This window comes from Juglans regia, chromosome 7, assembly GCF_001411555.2.
Source record: "Juglans regia cultivar Chandler chromosome 7, Walnut 2.0, whole genome shotgun sequence".
Lineage (NCBI taxonomy): Eukaryota > Viridiplantae > Streptophyta > Magnoliopsida > Fagales > Juglandaceae > Juglans > Juglans regia.
The window spans coordinates 41,623,106-41,638,165 of NC_049907.1; the positions used below are offsets into that span (position 1 = coordinate 41,623,106).

At 36.2% G+C, this 15,060-nt stretch overlaps 2 protein-coding genes across 2 annotated transcripts; both read right to left on the reverse strand.

Annotated features, from left to right (window-relative positions):
- Positions 1-456: 456 nt before the first annotated feature.
- LOC109009306 (la-related protein 6B-like) lies at positions 457-6,501 on the reverse strand. Its single transcript, XM_018989746.2, has 10 exons — positions 5,705-6,501; positions 5,289-5,370; positions 4,864-4,958; positions 4,665-4,736; positions 4,198-4,277; positions 3,994-4,093; positions 2,098-2,145; positions 1,947-2,015; positions 1,301-1,450; positions 457-1,223 (listed from the first exon to the last, which is right to left on the reverse strand). Exons 1-10 carry the CDS (start codon positions 6,173-6,175, stop codon positions 963-965), a joined length of 1,428 nt encoding a protein of 475 aa, XP_018845291.1. The 5' UTR covers positions 6,176-6,501; the 3' UTR covers positions 457-962.
- A 2,189-nt stretch (positions 6,502-8,690) lies between these two features.
- LOC109009305 (probable uridine nucleosidase 2) lies at positions 8,691-12,900 on the reverse strand. The gene is made up of 9 exons (XM_018989745.2): positions 12,575-12,900; positions 11,894-12,009; positions 11,664-11,723; positions 10,896-11,081; positions 10,709-10,813; positions 10,307-10,403; positions 9,506-9,613; positions 9,268-9,403; positions 8,691-8,985 (listed from the first exon to the last, which is right to left on the reverse strand). The coding sequence occupies exons 1-9, from the start codon at positions 12,621-12,623 to the stop codon at positions 8,877-8,879; spliced, it is 966 nt and encodes a 321-aa protein (XP_018845290.2). The 5' UTR covers positions 12,624-12,900; the 3' UTR covers positions 8,691-8,876.
- Positions 12,901-15,060: the final 2,160 nt, after the last annotated feature.

Below are 15,060 nucleotides of genomic sequence, written 5' to 3' on the forward strand. Positions count from 1 at the left end.
GCTTTATTAGCACAACCAACTGAATTAATAGGCTGATTGTTGAGGTGTGTGTGTGGGGGAAACCCTGAGCTAATAGGCCAGTTGCCGTCTTTAATTGATGAGGCAAGCGGTATCAAATTTTAACAAGCCCCACTTGTACTCGTAGACGAACTTGTATTAGCTAAAACGGGGAAAAGATTAAATACCTTGCAAATTAATATCTTTTCTAACTCTATACTAGAATTGGGTGATCCAATTTACTGTGTGACATAGGCATTATAACATTATCCTAAAATGCAGATCGTATAAATATCCAAACACATCTTATCTTTCATGCATTGTAAGAGATCTCTTCAAGCTACTCAAAATACGGTCGCTGAAGTTAGGAAAACTTGAATCGATGTTTATGGAGCTTTTACAAAATATGGTCCTAACACCAACCAAAACCATATATGTTCCTATATTATAGTGGAGCACTTGAATTTGTTTTGAGTTCCACGATTAGGGACACTCAGAACTGGTTTTAACTTTTGAAAATCAGAATCCATGAGGTGAGGCTACAGAGAGACGGGCAAAGAGAGGTATATAATGAACAGTCAGTTCTATATTGTAATGTCATTTCTTCACTCACACTTACTAGTTACTACCTATACGGTATTGGTGACTCCCCCGCTATTTTCAACCCCTCTATACATTTTAAAAGAAAACAAAAGGAAAGGAAAAACGAAGACTATTTCGTGTCGTCGTCGTCGTCGTCGTCGTCGTCGTCTGTGCTGGATTAGATAAACAGACGGAAGCATTCAACTTATACTGCTCACTCGACCACCCACTTTCAGAGTACAATCTATAGAAAGCCCTTGTAAAACCCAACCATCAATGCACCAACGCCACGGGAGAAGACAGACAGTTCTCCTCCCAAGCATACACTTGCAGGCACAGATACTAGCAAATCCTGTTGAAAAACTATGTAGAATGCCAAGTAATCAAGCATTATTCACAGCAACTGGCTTTCCACGTCCCATTGCAAATCCTTTTGTGCCATCTGGCATTCGAGGCCCAGGAGGTTGCTTGGCTACAGTTGGTGTCTCAATATTGATTGTACTATTTGAAGGTGGAGTTCCCACATGATTTACACGATTGTTGACAGTATGGTGGTGGTATTGACCCCGCCCGCGTCCCTTGCCTCGACCACGGCTACGACCTCTCTTCTGCCCACCGTCCTTCTCATTGACGTGCTCCTCTCCCTAAACCAAATAATTGAGAAGAATAAAAAAATACTGTAATAACTAAAACTGTTTTCAGCTAATTCATTGGCACTTACTGTATGTTCATGCAAATGGACATCAGACTGTTGGTCATTGAACTCCAATTTTATCTGGTTTTGCTGCTGATCATCTGTAGAAGTATCATCTCCCTCAAAGTTCACTTCCCCATCATGCCCCTTTTTTCCTCGCACCGAAGAAGGTTTTGACTGGGAATGGAAAATTTTTTAAAAGAAGCATCAATGGACTATTTCGGGAATTGGATAAATTAAAATTAGCATAGACATCAAACAGGCTCTATCAAACTTAACCTAGAATTGCTTCCAACTAAAACAACTGCATCAGAAACTACAGGAACATACTCTAGATTTTGGGACCAACCAAGATTGCATATACAGTGTCGGATTTTCATGTTTTCATTCATACACATGCCCACACTCGGTCACTCCTCTTGTTCAATTCCTGGATCTTATTGTTTGAATTAAATCATACATTTATTCCAGAAGGTATTCAGGTTGAGAAGGAAATTCTTTTTGCCAATAAACTGGCTGGCTATTTTTTATTTGTTAACAATTACTTTTGTTTTAGTGTTTCATTATAATATTTATTTACTTATTTTCTACCTTTTGGAGTGTATTAGTGAATACACCATCACTGACTCAAACAAAGAATAAAGAAGAAATATAATTCAATATTGACACATACTGTGCGTCTATGCATTAAGCGGACCCTCAGGCCACTCCTCCAGTTCCCCTCATCATTTAGCTCTGCAACCTGCAAAAATAGGATTTAGACACGTGTATAACAAGCAAAGAGGAGATATTAATTTAACATATCAGAAAACAAGAATACTCACTGCTTTCTCAGCCAGCTCAACTGATTCATATTCCACAAAAGCATGCCACTACATATGAAACAAAAGGGTCAGGTATTACTTATTAGACTTTCACATTCAATTGATTATTGATTTAATAAAATTAAAATTGGAACTGCAGTAATGCTAAATTACTTCATCCAGTGTGCTATCTCAAAATCTTAACTTTAGATGATAGTCTATTGTAAATTAATTATAAAAAACAATGATAGTCTATCGTAAATTATCATAGGTTCCTCCAATGACTTCCATTCATTCAACACTAGTGATTGTGTATGGCAATTGGCAAGAGAAGACATTTCTAAAAGGGCCCGCTTGGATACTCAGAATATCTCTGTATGGCTATGAATAGAAGTGTTTTGAGTTAAGATGTTTTATTAGATTTTGGAAAATGAAAAAAAAAAAAATTGAATAAAAATATTATAAAGTTAAGAAATTGTTTGAATATAATTTTTTAATATAATTTTTGTTTTGAAAATTGAAAAAGTAGTTTTTTTTTTTTTAATATTTCGTTTGGAAGTTGGAAAAAGTTGTAATGATTAGGTAGTAATTAGATAAAAAAAATTGAAGATTTGGAATTGAAAAATGTTTTGTGTTTGAGTGATTTTTGGGAAGGAAATGTCTAAGAATACTTGAAAGCAGTTGTGTTGCCAAACGGACCCTAGTTACATTAGCATAACCAATGTACAATAACGTTGGGTTTTTCTATTTTTCTTACCTTTCTTTTTAAGGAACTTATAGAGACACACATAATCGTAGCTCCATCTACTTTCAAAGTCCACCATGTGGCGTGTTAGCAGCAATTACTAGGCTATATAGTGACTCCATGATATTTATATTTGGTAGGAAATGGTATCAATGTGGTCAAAGCCAAAAACAAATACAATTTCTGACAGAAAAACTGACCCCACTATAAGTTAATGAAGGAAATATTACAAACTTTTTTTTATTGGCACTGGGCATCCAGAAATAGCATCCCAACTAATCTCGGGGGTGCAAAGGCCCTCGGCAAGAAGTTTTCTGCAAGTGCACATCGGGTAATTTAAGGAAAAAGTCCCTCAGTCCGATGACCCATTGTGATACCCCATATGATAGGGATAATGGTAGGTGGTGAAATTGTTTGGGAATAAAAAGTTATTACTGTTTATAAGGTTCCAATAGAGTTCTAATTGTATCATTGACTAGTCCTTTTGGAGTATTAGCCATGTGATTTGGGCCTTCTATTAGAGTGTTACAAATAGTATCAGAGCCAGGTTATTGTGATACTCATATGATAAGGATAAGTGTAGGTGGTGAATAGGATCCCACATTGTTTGGGAATAAAAAATTATTGCTCTTTATAAGGTTCCAATGAGACTCCAATTGTATTATTGACTAGTCCTTTTGGAGTATAGGTCATGTGGTTAGGGCCTTCCATTGGGACGTTACAAATGGTATCAAAGTCTATCCCAACAAAAAATGTGAGACTTAAACCGTGACACCTATAACAAATAGGCCCGACGAGGACGTCGAGAATTTAAGGGGGGGAGATTGTGATATCCCATATGATAAGGATAATCGTAGGTGGTGAATGAGATCTCACATTGTTTGAGAATGAAAAGTTCTTGCTTTTTATAAGGTTCCAATGGGGCTCCAATTGTATCATTAACTAATATTTTTGAAGTAGGCCATGTGGTTAGGACCTTCTGTTGGGGTGTTGCACCCCTAGAGATTGTTTGCACCCAAGGGGATTCGAACCTTAGACCTGGAGGGAGCATACCCCCAAGCCCAAGGCCTTTACCACTTGAGTCAACCCCTAAGGAGTAGGAAATATTACAAACTTAACAAAAGAACCACCAAAAATAACTTTCTCAAAAGTGTGTCCGCTTGCATGCTTACCTTGTTAGTGAAATGCATACTATCAGATTTTCCTGATCTGGGTGCAGAAGAAGCTCCGCCATTGGAGGTTTGAGGCTGACAGGTGCGAATTGTCTTCACACTACCAAAGGAAAAGTCAACACATTCTAATTTTACTACTGATGAAGATTTTCCACAAGCAAGGGATTGGATTTAACATTTTTCTAGTAGAAGTGTTATTGGTACCTTCCCACAGCTGAGAAAACCTTCATTAGGTTTTGGTGGCAATGATCTTCAGGCAAGTTTTCAGCAACAACTATGCGAGACTGACAATGAAAATGAGTATTAGATAATAATAATAATAATAATAATAAGTGACAACAAAGCTCAGTTCTTGGGAACTTTAAGATCTAGCATCAAAATATACATGTAATGCATTACATGCAAGTTTTAGAAAACATGTAACTTTGCAGCAAATAGACACGTAATGCATTTCATGCAAGTTTTAGAAAACAATCATTCAGAAAATGCTTGCCTTAAAGGGAATAGAAGAATATCATGACAAAGAAGCCAGCCATCTTTAATGACAAAAAGTAAGTTCATTTTTTGATGACGGGGAACTCCGGAGACCGTGCAAATGCAACATATCTTTGCCCGGTTAAACCCCAACAAAAAGTAAAATCATATGAAACAACATAGAGAATATAACCAACTTGCAACTCCTCCATATCCAACTCAGTCAAGGAATGCTGGCGTTTAACTTTCTTTCCATCATCACTAACTACCTGCAGAGCATGAGGAAAATATTAGAAAAGAGAGTGATATGCAGCATAAATAAAAGTGAAGTATGTGAAGCAAGAGTGTACAGATAAAAGTGAAATATATGAAGCAAGAGTGTACGGAGAAACTCACAAGCTTCGATGAGTTCCGCAAAACAGTCGCCAGCTGGGAATGACTACTTATGAGAGCCTTGATCTTCTTGAAAGATGCAACAACAGATATAGGCACTATATATAGAGAGAGATTACTAGAAGGAATTTAAAATGGTTGGTCGACTTCCAAAACAACAAAAGTTAAGCAAACTTCATATAGATTAATACCCCGTAACAGTAACTTCACCAGAAACAGGAGAATTAAAAATGTGAACATGATTTTGAGGGTATTGGCGTTTGCAACTTGCAAGACTATTAAGACGCAGCACTTGCTATTGAGCAGGTATTATGGAAGAAATCATTTGTGCCGTAGAAAGCAGAGCAAGTGTACAACGGGGTTTGAAACAAACGATTCCAACTCTATGATAGACAACTAAAACTAAAATAAAGTAACAAGGACATTACCAAATCCTTCAGGATCTTTGTTAATGAACCTCATCAAATGGTCAGTTGTAGCCAAGTTTAGATCACTGAAATAATACTCCACCTACAGATTGATGTCATACAGAAAGATCAAAAGGCAAGACTCGAACCAAGGTGATAGAAAATATATGTAGCATTTCAACTATTTAAATTATATACCAGAGTGTCACCAAAAACTGAGATAGAAATTGCACTTTCAAGGAAGTTTTAAGCAATTCCATTCAAATATACCAACCATGCAGTATTACTTTTTATCCATCAAAAAACGAACAGAATTAAAACAAGATAATGTACCGAAAAACAATCGAAAATGACAAACAGCAAAAGAACTAAAAATAGAATTAAAAAGCATTTCGAAGTTGGTTCTGAATCCTCTGAGCAGTGAAGCTTCACGTCACCTGATTCAAGATCTTCTGAGTAGAGTCCTCAGAGAGCTTACTTTTCGAGGACGAAGTGGGACCGTGATCCGACACGATCTGAGCTTGGTGGTGTTGGACTGCCACATCTTGCTCTCCGCCAAAGATACAGCCGCCGGCATAGTACTGATGATGAGGATGCGGATGGTAATGAACCGGAACGTGGTGAGGAGAATGGTGGTGATGAACGGGGATCACGTGGCCGTGAATCGGTACATGAAACGGCGGCGGGGTAGGAGGAGGAGGAGGAGGGGGAGGAGGAGGGACAAGGATACGGGGGGGTTGAGTGGAAGGCAGAGTGATGGGGACGAACTCGGGGGCCTGGGCGTTGAGTCGGCTGAAGGAAACGTTACGGGTCAGAGATGGATCGGAGTGAGACGGAGAGGATAGGGAAGAATCAGGGACTGCAGGTTCCATGTTGTTAGAATCCGGGTTCAGAAGTAGTTGAGCCATCTAATCAATTTTTCATTCTTTTACTGCTCGCTAGGGTTTGTGCTGCGGGGAAAAAGAAGTCTTGACCGTGGAGAGAACCCGAGCATGAATGTATATAGTAGAGCCTGGGTTTCTTCTCTCTCTAGCGGAAATCAAATGTGTGGGGAGATGGGGGTGGTGGACTATATATAGACAGGTAGAGTTGAGCTCCATTGATTCGACGGAAAGCTGAGGCGGGGCCTACCTAGTCCGACTGGACAGCGGACAGTCGAGGCCCGAGGCCTGGGAGGGTGGGAGAGAGGGATAAGGAGAGTGCGGTTACTGAATAATCCTATGACTATGTCTGCTGGACTTGTTAATGGATCTTATATTATAATTGTATCTATATATATATATATTTTTTTTCATGCGATAAATATCTGATATTCCTAATAACATATTCTTAAAAATATAATTGTCAAAAACAAAGTAACATATGAAAATTTACTTTTTTTTTTTTTTTAATTGTATAATTTACTTGGCCAATACTAGGAATCCGATTTGGGCAACTGTTTTTTTTTGCCCGATTAAGCATTTTAATTTTTTTTATTTAATAATTAAAAAATATTGGTTAATATTATTGTGAATTTTTTTATTTTTTAAAAAATATTAAAAAATTGATGTAAAAAAAATCAAAAATTTTCTTAATCACTAAGAATAAAAAAACACTAAAAAAAATTAAAATGCCCAATTGGGCAAAAAAAAAAGGGAGCCGCAATCAGGCTCACTAGCATTTTTCAATTTACTCTGTTATTAATTATTAGGAAAAAGTTATAGAAAATATCTACACAACTTCCTATTATTCACATAATTTTCACACACTATATATTTTTTAATTTTTATTATTTTTTTTATTTTATCAAATATTTAATATATGAATAATGAATAGAAGAATTGAATTAGTTTAAAAAATATTAAAAAAATAAAATAAAATATTAAAAAATTTAAAAATTTACAAAAAATATAATATGTGGAGGTTGAAGGATTGTGTAGCCTCAAAGTTACACCAACCGTTTCAACATCCCGCTTGACGTGGCAACCCATGGAGTATGATTTAAGAGTCATGCTACAGTCCCCACTAGAGGCTCCCGCTGGGGTGTAGTATTGTTTTACATGTATTTTTTTACGTTATTTTTTATATAAATTTTTTAATATTTTTTAAACAAATAATAAATTTAGAACATCATTAAGAAAATAGTTTCTTAATCAGAAAGTAAAAAAAAAAATCATTAAAAAATACTTCCTTAATCACGGAGTAAAATAAAAAATAATAAAAAATATTTTTTTTATGATTTTTTATTTTACTTCGTGATTAAGGAAGTATTTTTTAATGATATTATAATTTCTTTTTATTTTTTTAAATATTTAAAATTATTAAAAAAATTTATATAAAAAAAAAACTTTAAAAAACACATAAAAATATACTTGCTAGACCCCAGCAAGAGTCCCCCAGCTAGAGATCTAGCATTTTCCATGATTTAATAGATTAAAAAATTTCTCCTTTCTTCAACCTCCCTTATGAAAAAGTGAGGAAGCCTCTCTGAAGTCTGAAGAAGCTGAAAACATAGATTTTCCCTCTCTTCCGTCGAATTTCATCTCCTTCATGATGAAGATTTGCTCTCCCTTGTTTCCATCCAAGCCTCCCTCTATCTCGAAAATGTAGTTTTTCCCTCTTCCTTGTTTCCATCGAATTTCATCTTCTTCACAATGAAAATATGATCTCCCTTGTTTTTGTACAAGCCTCCCTCTTTCTCGAAAACGTAATTTTTTCCCTCTCCTTGTTTCTGAGAGTTGGGTGGGACATGGACTGAGGCGAGGTGAAGAGAGGCTATGGCTTGGTGGTGGATCCGACGTGTATGGTGGTTGCTACCGTGACTATTGTGAAGAGCCATTGAACATACCCGTGAGAAGGATGAAGCTATGATGGTTGGTTGTCGTTAGGTAGCTAGGTGACTACTCCGAGTTACTCCATGATTTTTTTTTTTCTCACAATGTTGTGGAGGAGCTCGGTTGGGTTGAAGTTGCAAGTTTGTTAAGTTGCCGTGTGAGGATGTTGTTGCATGACGATGGAGAGAGTGTTGCCATGAGGATAATTGCTCTGATTTTGGGAGAATTTATAGGGAAGAATGAGAGTTTTAAAAGAAAGCGCTCTTTCTGATTCTGTCAGTTATAGAATGAGTAACATTTGAGAGATGATGAAGAACGTGAAAGTTAAAAGTATTTTCACTATACTCATCCTATTATAATAAAGATACAAATAATAATAATAATAATAATAATCTGAATTAAAATTAATAGCGGATAATAACAAAATTTTGATAAAAATAATAATAGTATAAGAATAACTATAATAGAATGTTCTAACAATATGAAAATACTTAAAACTTATTTGAGTAATATTACATACAGTCGTAGAGTGCACAAATATTGTGTAGTAATTTTGAAAAAGAATGAAGTCTATTATTAAAAAAATAATTTTTTTTTTCATGTGGGTCTCATATTTATTCATTTTTTTCAAAATGATTGCATGACACTTGCACACTCACGACTGCAACTATCATTTCTCAACTTATTTTATGGCCTAATTTTTAGGATCGTGTTGTTACAAACGATGAACATCACGAGGACGGTTAACTACGACCTATGTCCTCTGAATTATATATCAATCAGTTGTTTGAATGCTTCAAGAGTCCATGAGCCGCTCCATTAACAATTTGACAACAGCAGGAGCATCAACTGTGACCGCAACCTTCACTGTGGGTTTATCGGTCCATTCGGTGACTTCACCAAACCTGGTTCATTGCAATGAAAGTAGAAACGAATTAGCATGTAGGGTAATTAGTTTGATTACAATGGCTCTTGGCTTTTTTTCTTAAAATTTGTAAATTAGGATTTCAATTACAATCTTAACTCTATGCTGGACGAAACAACTTAACCAAGCTATTACTTGGGCGCCTTTAACCATCCATGTCATGATTATGATTAGAACCTCATCCTCTGATACAAGAATATGACATTTAAATGGAAAAGGCACCAACCATCAAGCTGATGATTTTAACCGGACAGAGTCGTACCTTTTCTGTTTGTTGTATAATATTGTTAGTCCCCTTGTGATGCCACAGGTCTGGACTCTAACAACACCTTCTGTGTATGTGATAAGTGAAGGGTCAACAGCTGCAATAAGGGCAGTTGGATCATGAAGGTAAACTCCTGCATAAAGATGAAAACCAGCTTCAGGAAATCGAATGGTTACCTACCAACTCTTCAAGCTTCATCTGGCTCATAAAAAAAGAAAAAATAAAAAAAACAAACCATTCGTGCTGTATGCATCGTAATGATAAGAGAAGTACACGTCTAAGATTTTGCACAAGTACTGAGCAAATTTCCCGTCTGACCTTGCCAAGTTCTCTCTATCAGCATCTATAATGTGTCAAAATTGATGAAAGTAAGATCACAGTGAAAGAAGAAACTGAATAGAATCATGCAAGAGTTACAATTTTAAGTGTTAATTTCATAACTTTGATTGGCTTTTCTATTTCTAAATGGGTGCATCTCTTGTAAACGTCTTGTGTAGTTGGACTACGCCCTCTGCCTTTTTTTTAATAAATAAAATCTTTGATTAGTATTTTTTCATATTTCTTAATCTTTATTCCAATCTAAAGCAGCACCATGTTGTGGGAATTAAGTTTCTTAAAGTTCAATGATTTAGATAATTTACTTGATAGGGGTATTGAAAAATTCTCTACCTTCAAGAATATTAACCATCTTACAATAAACAAGAAATTGTGGTGTTTTGACAAAAGAAATCCTGAACGATAATTTTGAAAACCACAGATGTAGGTTTCAAAAATATAATGGAACCTGACTTGATGGAATAAAATTTATCTTAACCATTTTTTTCTAAGGAGTAATACTGTCGCGATTGGTGGATCCAGTCTCATTGAAGACACGAATCTAAATTTACTAATAGCTCAACAGAATCCATATCATTGGCCAGAACTATTGGGACATGTCTTAGAAGGTAATGACATGATGCTATTAAACAAAATGGTTAATAAATTTTAATTTATAAAAAAAATTAAGAATGAGTACCACAAATTTGCCTAGGATTACCTGTCAGTACAACTTGATGAGTAACATTTATACCCACGGCCAAAACATCTGCTCCACTTGTGAATACAATATCTGCAGCATCGGGATCACCAAAAATCTGTTCACCCAATCCAAGTTGGCAGGAGGGTGTAGGAAGGAAATGACCAGTCAAGGAGATCAGTAAAAGATCTGTTCTAGAAAAAAGTATACAGATTGCTCCATAAACTTTACTACCAAAGCTTCTTCTGAGATAAAAAGTTCAAGAAGAGAGTACTTCGCAGAACAATATTTCTAAGCTTTTGACAAGGATTTTCACTCTCCTCCCATCCCTCCATTTCGACATGCATGCAAGTTGGATAAATCATTGATCTATGTCTATTAAAAGTTTATATTGGAAATGGAGTTGGAAAACATGTAACTTACATTGGCCTCTGCTGCTGGATTCACATTCCCATTGACTGCAAAAGCACCGCCAAGAATAACAATCTGCCCAATGTTCTTAGAAAATGCAGGATCCTGTTGGATAGCCTATACCAATGCATAACATAATTTAAAATGTAATGGATGATATTCAACATTAAATACCACACTGCTGATCAGGATACTTCACCAGTGCAACATTTGTAAGAGGGCCCAGTGCCACCACTGTGACTTTTCCAGGATAAAGGTTTGCTTGATCAACGAGAAAAGAAGCTGCCGACTGTTCAGTTGGCTTTCCTTTTGGTGGAGGGAAATTTTGGTTCCCAAGTCCATCGGCACCATGAACAAAATCAGCAATACGAAGTTTCGTTCCTTTCTGTAATAAAATGAACGAAGATGCCATGAATTGGTGAACCACAAGCTTCCAATCATACAGCACTGCCTACTTGAATGAGTGGTTTGTGAATAAAAATTGTGGCAGCGTGCATGAGATTAAGATGAGATTATGTGAGAGAAGATACATAATCTACAATAGAAGTTCTGCTGGAACAAGTTTAGATGCTATCATGTAAACTTAAGTTCGTTTCTTCAGTGAGTTAAGTAGCTCAAAGTGAGGTTTCCAATGGAAGCTGATCGTTATTGCAACAAGTGAAACTGAAACAAATCCTTCCAAAAAAGACAAAAAGAACAGAAGCTTCCTTTTAGTTTTCTTTTATTTTTTCCTCTGTTAAGTTGACAAAGGGGAATCTCAGTTTAGTCGTCTAGAACGCTATCTCAACACTAACTATACGTCAGAAAGCATTATGAGCAAGACGAATAGATGCTTTCATTCATTATGAGGCCAATAAGTGATATTTTTTATTGAATATACAATCCCAACAGAATACCCTGTTTATTTTTCTCACGCAAGAATAAAATTACAGGTCTTCCATAGGATCGTTTCTCTGTCTGTACTTACAGTAATTGTGACGTGAGATCCCTCAGCAACAGGGATATCAGTTCTTCCAGCAACTTCAAGCTGCATCATAAACATAAGGGAAGAGCTAACACAGTTAACCTCAAGCTAAGGGAAAAAAGGCTAATTCTAATAGTATTTTAAAATAAATTCAATTCAGCAGATGAAATGGTACCGAGAATAACAGATATAATTCAAAATGCCATAAATGAAATGAACATCATCAACTATACCAAATGCAAGGCATTTCTCGTGGCTAGGGTTGTATAAACATTCCCATATATAGTTGTAAGTCCAATCACCTCCACCTCGGGTGACTGTAATGCCAGAAAAATCGCCATGGCATCATCTGCACGCATCACCAACTCAAATGATGACAGAAATAAGAAGAGAGAAAAAAAAAAAGGAACATAAACATAGATTTTGAAACAAACCCATAGAACCAATTGCAAATATGGGTTTAGTTATTTGTTTCCTAAGGCGCCATATCCTATGAACTCCAATCTTTATTGGAATACTAGATACTTTTGCCCTGTTACGATTACAATAAATCAGAACCCTCTAGTGGATAACCAAAAAGACAGAGCTGGTGCGAAAATAATAATAATAAATTTAAATGGAACCCACTAAGCCAATTGCAGAAATGACTGAAGCTATTCGATTCCCCGGGGTCCGATTCGATGAGAAGTCCGATATTTAATAAGAATTCTAATTCATTTTCCAGTTGCCGGGTTTTATCAGCAACCAAACAGGGCATGCACGGCGTCTTCGATATTAACTCGTCGAGTTACATGGGATGATTGGTGACCTACGGTCATGAAGCGTAGAAATCTTGGACACCCAGATGATCTTTCAACTGTCCAGAAACTGTTCGTAGAAAACAGAATTCGTTAGGAAAAGAAAAGGCGACTTACCAATGCCAGGGTCGGTGTCAATTATGATCTTCTTTGGTTGCGCTGCCATGGCTACTGATACGAAAAAGGTTATCCTAGTGCGGATTGAATGATTGATTATTTGCGTAACGATGATTGTCTATTATAGATTTATTTATATGAGGCTGGTGGTGGGAGTGACCAACAGTTTCAGAAACTGGATTAAAGTTTCATTGATCAGTGTCAACGAATTTTGAGCGTGCTTCAGGAATCAGGACCTCTGGTTCATCGCTCGCAGCTCAGCGTGCTAGCTGTACACAACAGACCAGGTTTATTCGGGGATGACAAGATGATCAACACTTCCAAACTTTCACGACTTGTGGTGTGAGCAACCAGGATATTTGGGATCGAGGACAATTTCGTCCATCCAGAGGATATTAATTGACGATAATTTTATAAATTGACAAAAGTATATATATCTTTGGAATTATTCGATTAATTTGAAACATTAGACTTTTCAAACCTTCCCCAATTAGCTTCTATTGATAAATGTTTTTTTTTTTTTGTTAATCCAATCTCGTGTCGGTGTTGCTCTGTTTGAGATTGACTTTGAACGCATTACGCAAATATTACTTTCATCAAACCATTAAACAGATGAAATGTGTTAACTGTCTATTGCTAACCAATTTCTGTTACGATCCCACGTCGATTAAGTATGGAATTGATTAATAGTTTATAAGTCTCTATACATCCTTTCCTTGTAAGCTAGTTTTTAATGGTGAGTTTTACCTAGTAGATTCATAACAAATAGTATCAGAGTCACCCTACATCTAAGGTCATGGTGCGACGGTTGCAATCGTGCGGCGCGGGAGGTGATGTCGATATGACAGTGTTAGCCCGGAACTAGGAAAAGACCTAGCGCACAGCCAACCCGTGTGAGCGTCAAGACCGTCGTGGACGTCGGTTGCATAGCGTGGTGGTTGTTACGATCCCACATAGATTAAGTATGAGATTTATTGATGGTTTATAAGCTTCTAGACACCCTTCTATTGTAAGCTAATTTTAAGAGTGAGTTCTACCTAATGGGTTCATAACAATTTCATTCTCATAATGTCTACACTGAAGATGGCTACAATAAAGAAGCGATCCGGAAAATACTCTAATCACAAAAAGATTACACAAAAATAATAAATAATATTTCGGCCATTGCATGAATCACATTATATTTATAATAAATATTCATAAATATTTTGAGATTAGTTTTATAAATTTCTCTCTCTCATTCTACATTCAGTGTACATGCACAGAGATAAATACCAAATGGACATTAAAAAAAAAAAAAATGGTTCCACAGTGTAGCCTGAATGGCATGGACATATCCATAATATGGGCATGTGCCAAGTGGATTTCCTCTCACTTGTTTATTTGTAGTTTTTATAAGAGCTACCTCGTCCTTCAATTCATTGCATCTTCATGTGTGCTGCTTGTCAGTCTCTTCCTCGCACATCCACACTACCCAGTAATGGTGTTATTATATTTGGGATTCAAGGCATGGTGGGCACGCCACTTTCCACGCTGCATCCACAGCATGCCTGCTCTTCACCTCCCCCTAGCAATGCAATGGAAGTTCATGAATAATACCAGCTCCAGAAATAAAGTTCAGCAAATGAATGCACAGGTGCGTGAATCAGGATGTGTAGAGACCTTTATTGGATTCATTCATTCTCCCACTGACTTCTCCAACATGTTCATAAAAAAGATTCCAGCCATAGCAGAGTTTGAGGACTTGTAGTACAAGTTTGAAAAAAGAAAAATCAAGAGAGACTACTCTTCAAAAAGAACATAGAAATGATATTTCTAATTTTAGACATATATATATATGTCACTATAAAAAATTGATTATTTATGATCAATTATTTTTTATAAAAATGATTATTTTCTGTTAAAATATATTTATTTTTGTCGCAAATAGTCATTCTCGTCATAAATAATCAATCACAAATGCTTGTACATTCTTTTTTTTAAACAATAAATCTCTTTTTTTTTTCAAAAAAAGTGTACAAAATTTATACACACTTAAATTATATCCAATATTACTCAAACATAAACGATTTTCCATGAATTTGTATAGTCAAGTTCAAGTTTGGTGTCCAGATTCACCAATGGGGTTTCCATCAGAGGCATAGCGTACAATTGTGATGCAGGTCGGCTGTATTTCCTTTTCTATTTCCTGCAGACTTTGTTCCTGTTTCAAAGATTCGGCTCCCCATTTAAAGAATTCTAATCAAATCTTGACCGTATATATAATCAATATTAAAAATGATCAAAATAATGAAGGTGGGGACATTGAAATCCTATTTTATAAAGATTTTAGTCGATTCGTTTCTCATTAAAGTAATGTTTCTGAATTTGCTGCCTAAGGGTTTTGCCTGCTGGCCCATGTTGTTCCAGGAAGATGTGTCGCCCCCAGGCATGCCATTTCGAAAGAACGTGAAGTGCACATGCTTTCCTCTCTTTACTCGGGCTTT